General features: G+C 44.2%; 3 protein-coding genes across 3 annotated transcripts; 2 read left to right on the forward strand and 1 right to left on the reverse strand.

Moving 5' to 3' along the window:
* Nucleotides 1-1782: 1782 nt before the first annotated feature.
* Nucleotides 1783-2082, forward strand: PHALS_13936 (uncharacterized protein; the record flags this gene model as incomplete). The annotated part of the gene is made up of 1 exon (XM_024718001.1): nucleotides 1783-2082. One exon carries the CDS (start codon nucleotides 1783-1785, stop codon nucleotides 2080-2082), a length of 300 nt encoding a protein of 99 aa, XP_024571554.1.
* Nucleotides 2083-5625: 3543 nt separating this feature from the next.
* PHALS_13937 (uncharacterized protein) lies at nucleotides 5626-5925 on the reverse strand (the record flags this gene model as incomplete). The annotated part of the gene is made up of 1 exon (XM_024718112.1): nucleotides 5626-5925. The coding sequence occupies one exon, from the start codon at nucleotides 5923-5925 to the stop codon at nucleotides 5626-5628; it is 300 nt and encodes a 99-aa protein (XP_024571555.1).
* Nucleotides 5926-8210: 2285 nt separating this feature from the next.
* Nucleotides 8211-9308, forward strand: PHALS_13938 (18s rrna biogenesis protein rcl1; the record flags this gene model as incomplete). Its single annotated transcript, XM_024718223.1, has 1 exon — nucleotides 8211-9308. The coding sequence occupies one exon, from the start codon at nucleotides 8211-8213 to the stop codon at nucleotides 9306-9308; it is 1098 nt and encodes a 365-aa protein (XP_024571556.1).
* Between the last annotated feature and the right edge of the window lie 61 nt (nucleotides 9309-9369).

Consider the following 9369-nt stretch of genomic DNA (forward strand, 5'->3'; position numbering starts at 1 on the left):
CGGCAACTTCACCGTACATTGATGAAAAAGCTCTTGAAATCCTTTACAACAACAGAAAGGTAGACCATTGCTTTGAATCGTACAAGGACGTGGGAGCAGAAATCGAAGCCATATTTTTCTACTTTCACAAGTCTTTAGGAAACATGGACCAAGAAGTGACATGCTCTTGCTACTCGATCAACTTCATGACGTTTCAAAATTGGCTGAATTCTTGGCGAAACACGAGGAAAACGGTGTATATCAATCACTCATCGACAATCAGCGATCTTTGGACTTGGAATAAAGCTTTTTTCACTTGTTTGAATTTTGAAAATGGTGCATCAAAAGCTCACAAAATAATCACAATTTCTTGTGAGAATCGATCAATTTTTAATGTTAGCTCGATCGCTTTTTGAAAATGCCTCAATTAATCTTTTTGTTAACTACGGTAATATAGTTCAAGACGTTTGACTAATAATAGAGCGGCGACTGGCGACAAGGCTATCAATTTTGACTTACAAGGCTTCGCTGTACAAGGACGATCTTGCCCTATAGAATTCGCTTAGGGCAACAATTATTGCAATGTGTCCCCCCACACGTCGAACGCATAGTCAAGTATCTCGAACGAATCATCGCCAACCTATTTGGTGCAAATGTCTGTAAATTCAATGATACCTAGGTGGTGGAAGTGATGTGAGTTTATCCTCACTTATGTTTCCAAGCAGACATGTCGATCAGTAGACTGGCCATTTTAGTCAAGAATAAGCCTTTTTTAAAAGCTCTCTTTGTCGGTGGTAATCCTGCAGTGATTCTTGATAGCTGATCCAGCGCATTTAAGATTTCGAACCCACACAAGTTGATGATCTCTACATAGCACTTCATCTAAGACCATACGGTCGGAAAATTCATGCAAGTCCCAAGTTTTGTGTATTCGCTCTCGTAAAATCATAACATTTGTCAAGGTTGACCACGGCCACTGAGCCTAGAGTGTGTTCTTGCCGGGTAAACGAGCATCCAAAATAAAAGTGGAGCAATGAGCAATAAAGTCAAATCTTGGTGTGTCACGCATGTTGTCGACCTACCCAAGTCCGATCAATCCTCGGCGACGAGGACAAAATTGGACTACAAGACGATCTCGATGAGACCGAAAATATACTAATGCCCTTCACGATTCAACTCACATGAATAAATACTCGGAGGTCGATATCTAAACTTGTTAATTGTTCAAATCTTTTGTGATGGCGAAGGCAACCACATCGATTTACTAAGTCCCAGCTTTGTTCATGATTGATTTACTTGTCGCTCGAAATTATTTTGCCTTGTATCCATATATGTCATCCGAACGTGTTAGCCTCCCGTCGACCTTGCTCTGATTAAAAAAAACGAGCTGATCACATTTATAACCTAGGTGGCATAGAGCGGCAACTGCAAGTAATAAGGATGCGCAGCATGTTTATAATGAAATGTCGGAACTTTATAGAGGCACATCATGCAATTCGATATTCCAGCATACGTGATTATCCAAGACAGGATTCAATACTTGCAGACGATTACATTTCCAAGCGAAAACAACTTCGGTGCTCCGGTGCCGACTGTTTGGTCATGAGTGCATGCAGCTCGCTCGTGTAGTCGGCTGTAGAAATAAAGTACGCCTGCTCCAGACCAGAATATAATTAGTTTATGTTGGCCACCTCGACAGCTTTCAACCGTACCGCACAAATAAATATCGAGCACCCTTCTTCATAAGAAATCCATGAATGACCACATGATGCAAATACTGTGATCAATTGTCCTGTGCAATGGATGATCGACCACCTTTTACTTATTCCAGCACTGAATCCAAGATATCGACTGTTGAGCCCCGCACAACAAGCATCTCTCTGTGCGGTGTGGAGGTGCCTTTGTCAGTATGAAACCGAGGGATGGGTAAACCTCGCTCATGTAGTTTTGGAGCCTCTGCTTGTCAGATATAAATGGATACCGCACAATCCGCGATATGTGCAGGGTGCAATCAAATGCATTGTTGAGTTTGATAGAATAGATTTTGCCGTTGCAGTGAAGGCTGCATTAGACTCGATTTCATTGTCGCAATACGTAAAGTAGCTAAAATGACAACGAGTTTGCCATCACTTTGACAAGTTGAAATATCAAAACGCCCGTAGCGCGAGTGATTGAAGCAAAGCTTCCCTTTTTAAATTTGTAGCCGTCAAAAGGTTGATGGATCACCGGAAACTCCAAACCACCACTTCTTCTCCGCACTTGCTAACTCTGAGTGCTGTAAGATCAGTTGCCTAACATCGTATGACATCTGTATCAGTAACTCAAACAGCAGCACAAAAATTAGTGTACAAATTCATCTGCCGTTTAAGATGTAGTCATGAAAGTGAAAGCTTGTGCAATATTGAACGATACAAAGCCAAGTATGCGCATGCCTATGACAGCTTTGTCGATTTATAACACCATGTGGATTTGGAATATTGATAAAGCACTTTTCAAGATTACGCATCATAGTACAGAGTCGCGCATCGATATCAGGCTGAATCATCTTAGCTAATCATCTCGAGCAAAATTCATATCCAGACATACACTTACGCTTAAATGTATGCTTTACTAGACTGTCAAGAAACGGCGCATTGTTTTGATACACGACATTTATATTAATTTCTTGGGGATAGATAATTGAAGTCGACTTTTGGGAATGGCAGCTGTACATGAGCGATGTAGTACTTGTAAATGAGTCAGCAACCTCGTTTTTGTGCTTCCAGTTCGCTGTATACAAATATAAATTATTTAGTTTATGAGTAATACAATACTTGAACAAACAGCAAAATTTTTACGTTATTCTCCCAGTATCGCACCTCTGCAACTCTTCCTCGCTCATGTTTTCATCTCTTCAACCATCATTAAAGTGATTTTGTCATATCACATTAAGCATTTTCCGCGAAGAACAGTAAACTAATTTTGACATGTCCTCTGTTTATTTAAAAATGTCTCTTCACCTTCGCACGCTAAAAACATGGAGATTTAGTCCAATCAATAGCCTAATATAAGCCCCGGCCAGTACTGTTGCAAGGAGTTTTTATGGACCGGGAAAGCTAGTTTTGCTATTCATGGAGATGATGAAGTTCCGAAAAAGTCCCAATTCGAAAGTCTTAATGTAAGAGATTATAAAACGCATGTATTTGGCTTAAGTCTAAGCATAGTCTAAAGGTGTGCGTTTTTAAAATCGCTAATCAACCTTCAAACACACTGACGGTAGCGACTCTCGACCCCGTTTCAAAAAACAGCGCACTAATCGAGTCTCTGTGTGATTGCTAACGCGAACACAAATGACTAATCTTCCTGTGTGCAAGGTCAGCAGCTAAATCGTTAAGTTAAGATCAATTCTAGTCAATTCCATGACCGAGTCAAGACAGGATGTTGTGCTCTGCGTGAGTGGAACATGCTGTTCGAATACATGTTCCCTGGACAGAAAGACCAGCATATTAAGTTTGTGTTTATCATTTTTCTAAATGGGATTCAGCAGCTTTCAGATTATCATCATCTGGCCAACTACGGAACGAAAAAATTGCTTGCCTGGTAGCCTTACCAGCTTGAAACTGCTTTGGACAGACACACCCAGGAGCGCCCCAACCCGGAGCCGGTGGGGGAAAAGATGTGAGATATCTATGTTGCGCATCTAGACTTTGAGAACCTTAGCAAAAAATCTCTCACAGAAATATAAAAGTTTAGATGGTCATGACCTTGGCCATGGTCCAATCCTAGCGGCAGCGCGCCGCACTGACGACCTGAAACTACGACGCCGCATGCGAGAATGGCCACTAGCGCGCAATACCTCGGAGGCTTTCCAACGTTGGACAGATGTCCCGGGTGTTCGCAATCCGAATCAGCGTAGCGGGTGCGTTCGATTTTCTTGTTCTCCCGTCATGGGAGGTGAAAACTAGTGATATATGTCCGAAAATTCTTATCGCCACGATGCCATTAGATCCTCTTCCGAGGGCAGTAATCTACCGCATTCATGGAGGGTCTCCAAGCGGGTCAATCTTGCACCGAGGTCGTCCACGCTCACCATCCCACATTCGACGAAGCGGTAGGCGCCATATTCAATGTAAAGTACATCAACCGCGGCGCCAGTGCCTGGTGTGGCATTGAACATATAAGCTCTGTGAGCATGTTAGAGGCGATGAACTAAATCCATGATGAGAAAAAGTTCTTAGCTCCGTGATGTTCACATATACTCAATCTTCGGGCCGCAAAAACATCTGCGCCTTACATGCCCACTTCACTTTCAGCTGAGAGGTACAGCAAGTTGATCCTACTCGCTGACGTCTCGCATTGTAAATGTTGAGTCCTAGTGGCAACAGAGTGGCCTCGTGTGGGTCAGAGTCAATGAGGCACAGTTCGAAGAGAGCGATTTTAATGAAAAGAAGTGAGATCTACAGCCCAGGATGGTTGTTAAATTTACTGTCTCACCTTTTGAATCCGTGAAATTCGTTATAATTGAAAAACGTCGTGCTATTATGAACCCTGCGCGGCTGTCAAAGACAATACACAGTACGCGGAGGGAATAACGATGTCAAATTTGGATACTGTATTCGTGCGTCGTGCGTATTGAACACTGGTAAAAATGTCAAAGGCTCTGTTAAATCTTTAAGTCTTGAAATTTTGTCAGTGAGGAATCATGTCTCGTCCTAATCTGGAGTCGAAATACGATCTTATCCTACAATTGAAGCAAAGAGCCGTAATTCGATCAAACATTGATGCTACACTTATTTTCTGGTGGATCTCGGCGAGCCTTGAATTCACCTCCGCCAGGAAGCAGAACCTTTATTTTGTGGGCACGTAGCTGCCAAAGCTTCCGTGCAAGCGATGAGATTGTGCATAAGCTATAGCGATTGTATTGCTAGGCGCCACAACCAAAGATCAAAAAGCATAAGCGGCAGTAAGTCACGATCTAGGGATGAATCAGAACGGGACGATTCATTTTGCAATCTCCAGAGTGTCTCTATTGAGTCGGAGAAAAACATTTGTAAGTTGCGATCACCAGAGTGTATCGCTGATAGGTCTCAAAAGTACGGCTGCGAGCTGGTTTCTCCTGTACCAGGGCTGGTAAAGAGTAGAAGGGACCCCATTGTCACACTCTCTCGTATCAGAGCCAGTGGCGACTGTAATTCGAGAGTAGAGTGCCAGTCCTTAACGATATGAAATATTTTTTTCTGACACGAAGCGTTGGTATTGTTGTGTCAGCACTTCAGTGTGACAAAGTCATCCCGTAGAGCATTGAAGCTCAATATTAATAATGCGGTCTAAAAGAGTCGGAGCTTTACTTTATAAATTTATGGAAATTTCGTTGCACTTGGAAATACTTGGCGTCAATTCGACGACCAGGTATTGGGGAGCTTATATACTCTGTGAGGATGGAGCACGAGTTGTTCGATAATCTGTTCTGTGGTCAGCTGTACACGCCTAATATACGCAGGCTTTCAAGATAACACAGATGGCTGAAGGCGGCAGTTGCTTGTTTGGGAGCACTCAACGACTATGATTGTACGCTGGTGGAACATTTCGAAGAACGCCTTAATCAGAGAAAAGTGGGAGCACTACTGAGTTACGACGTGAGGCCGCTTATGGCATGGGATAAGTCCATCACGGGAATAAATGTAAAAAGCTAATTAAATTGAGACAGCAAAGAATTCCTCTCCCTAGATGGGTGGATAAGATACTAAATTGCACACAGTACGCTTGGGAAGGCGGTGTTAACGTCTTCAATATATTTGGCTCAAACACTTTCCATGTTGGGGATGCCTCTTCGACAGAAACTGCACTTAAGTTTACTTCTCGTGTGGCACGCCTATAATCCGTCTGAAACATTACCGGATTTATGGCCATCAAAGACTCTTTTGAGCTTGAAGGTTTCACTGCGTCACACCTTTCCTGAACTGCCATTTTCGAGAAGGTAACCCATACAGATGATGCAGATCCACCAAAATATTCGACATTCACCCTACCTTTTCGAGAATGTGGTCACAGACGCATTGAGCACAAAAGCAATCTTTTGCGACGTGAGGGCCGATTTGGAGGAGAATAGCAATTGCTTAGTTTATAAATAGCACCGTGGTACTCGAAAGTTTTACATCTGTGGCAATACCCCAAGCATCTGCACCCTACGTCTCCGCTTCTTCCAGTTCCGAGTTTGAGCTTCCACGCATAGGAGATCGTCGAGCTCCTCGCTTTAAATGTCAAGTTCCTGTCGGCCGTCTTATGCCTAAAGGGGGGGAATTTGGTTCATCGTACCTCGTGGAGTTGGAGGTCAGTGAGATGCCGGCTATCAGACATATGGGACCATAGAATAAAGTTATTGACTGTTTACATCAACCACTTTGTGTAATGCGTTAGGTTCCATGACACATGTTGTGTGGGCCACATCATTTGCGTGTCTCACATCAACTGTTTACCCTGTATAGCTGTATATTTCTGTGATATCAGACCTGAAAGTACTTATGAAGCCAGGGAGATTAAATCCTATTGGCTATAACAAGTAAATATCACTGCACATGTCCCCCTTCTACATAAGTCAACGGCTCCCTGGAAGCGAGTAACACGCAATGAGCTGTGTAAGTTGACCTAATCCTTTCTCAGAAAGTGTGTGTACACGGACGGGCAATCCTTGTTACACCTGGTATCATTCCTACGCCAACAACTTCGATGGATTTACCTATGGGTGATGGAGACACCATAGGCGGTGGTCGTCCTTGGATCAACAGGGTGTACTGACGTTCCGAACATACTTGCAGTGGGAGTGTGTGTTGAGACTGCAAGCTTGAATCGGAGATCACGCGGTGTCCAATACGCTCCAAATGGATAAAGAAGCGATAACTTAACGCTTGGCAAATTTGCTGCGTATGAGCAAGGAATTTTTGGAATTTCTATCGCAAATATATCGAAGTCAACTCCGTCTTCTCCTCAAGTAGTGGTGACACCGTTGGTACACACGGAACGTCCCGTGAAAATCAAGGTGATAATCTTTCATGGGAACGAAGAGAAAATCTTGCGTTCTGGCAGTGAGAATTGGGCATAACCATCGCGATTGCCCAAATTCGTGATTACCGCCGTCAAGTGGCCTTCGCCATGTCGCACTTGGATGACCGTGCGAAAGATTGGGCGGTTATATAAAAAGCCAACCGCCCTGACTACTTTGCTATATGGCAAGAGTTGAGGCAGGCCATGGAATCGATGTTCCTCCCACCAAATGTGGCGTTTTGACAACAGTCGAAGTTTCTGGTATGTAATAATTGCATCATCCAGAGTCGTCGAGCTCTAGCGGAGGACTTCCGTCTTGGAAGACATTATTATAAACGTGGCGACCATCACTGCCTCTGGTAGTGGTTTATTCACCAAGCTGACACAAAGCTCACGGATCTTCTGTACGTAGTCGCAAGACGTATTATTATCTTCATTGCATCGCGTGAGGACTACTGCTAACGTAAAGCATATGACCAATCAAACAACCTCAACTTGCACAATCAGCCTGTCCACACAGGTAATATTGGTATCTACCGGCTGGCGGCTGCTCGTCGAAATATCTCTTTGGCACCAATTGTCTGCATGGCGAGGCGCATCTTTAACAACAGCACGAGCATTCGTGACATCTGTCGCTTCAACGCTTTCTCTAATGGGAACACCGTATATGCAGAAGTGTAGCACGTAATGACTTTTTTTGCAGACTGATACCCCGTCTGAATCTTGTTCAAACGCAAAACCACCATCAAGCTTACGTCACGTTATGAATAGTTTGGGCTTTCAAAGATTTCTGAATGTGATGCTCCTAAGAGCGTATTACAATACAATTCTTATGCATGGTAGAGGCTTTCTGGAGAGCAATTGCCGTTGTAGGTCGTGAGGCTGCCAGATAAGTTGTCTCCTCGGGACAACCAAAGACTTGGGTCTAAAACCGTATGTAGCTGCCGCGTGGACGAACTGTCACGCATGTGTGTACACTCTAACCAAGGGATCAGTCTTTACAAAACCTGGTTGGTCGAATAGACAATCAGCGTTATCAAGTGCAACAGAGCGAGAACGTCGCGTTATCCTTGACTTTGCGTAAAAACACAGTTTAAACTTTATCTAATTTGTGCGTTTTACTAATCATATAATGTAGCTATAAATTTAATTTTTCAATTACACAAAATAGTCCAATCGTCGCGCTCCAGTCAATCAGCATTTCATATAAAATGGCATCTCGTTCCACTTCGCGTGTTACCGTGCTACGCTTCCAGGGGTGCGCACACTTTCGTCAGCGATTAATTTGTGCTATTCTCAGCGGTCGTCCGTTAATAATTGAAAATATTCGCTCAGAGGACGAAAACCCAGGGCTTGCGGCTTTTGAAGCAAATCTATTGCGGCTGTTAGACCGCATAACGAGTGGCAGCCGTCTAGAAATCAACGAAACAGGCACAAAACTCAAGCTCCAACCAGGACTCGTGCTAGGTGGACAAATTACTCATGATTGTGGCACTGGACGCGCCATTGGTTGGTTTCTGGAGGTTTTGGCGGTCCTTGCGCCATTTGCCAAGCAGCCGCTGCACGCAACACTGGACGGCGTGACCAACGACCATATAGACAACTCAGTGGATAATTTCAAGGCCACAACATTGCCACTTTTGCGACATTTTGGTCTGGATGATGGACTAGATTTCGTGGTGAAAAAGCGTGGCGCACAACCCCTCGGAGGTGGACAGGTAATATTCCGGTGTCCGCTCATACGCCAGCTCAAGGCTATCTCCCTGACAGAGGAAGGCTTTATCAAACGCATTCGTGGTGTCGCGTACAGTACGCGAGTGTCCCCGCAAACGTCCAATCGCATTGTTGAAAGCAGTCGTGGTCTATTCAATAAGTTGCTCCCCGACGTATACATTTACTCAGACCACTTTAAAGGCGTGGAATCAGGACACTCTCCGGGTTTCGCATTGAGTTTAGTTGCTGAAACGACCACTGGTGTCTTCTTAGGGTCCGAAGCGGCAGCTGAGCCGGGAGATTTGCCTGAAGATGTGGCTACACGAGCTTCACACGCGCTATGTGAAGAGATACAAAGAGGGGGGTGCGTTGACTCAACAAATCAAACGATTGTGCTGCTGCTTATGGCGCTCGGACCGGAAGATGTTGCCAAGGTGCGCATAGGCAAGCTTACACCCCACAGTATTTCGTGTTTACGCCTCTTGCGCGAATTTTTTGGCGTCACCTTCAAGATTAAACCTGACCCTGAGACCAAGACAGTGCTGCTCTCCTGCCTAGGTGTTGGCTTCAAGAACTTGGCCAAGAAGGTCACGTAAGCCGAACGTAGAGTAAGCGAGATTAGAGTATATTTTTAAACAATCTTCAGAGTACATTACT

The sequence above is a fragment of the Plasmopara halstedii genome (assembly GCF_900000015.1).
Source record: "Plasmopara halstedii genome assembly, contig: Scaffold_7, whole genome shotgun sequence".
In the NCBI taxonomy this organism is placed as follows: Eukaryota; Oomycota; class Peronosporomycetes; order Peronosporales; family Peronosporaceae; genus Plasmopara; species Plasmopara halstedii.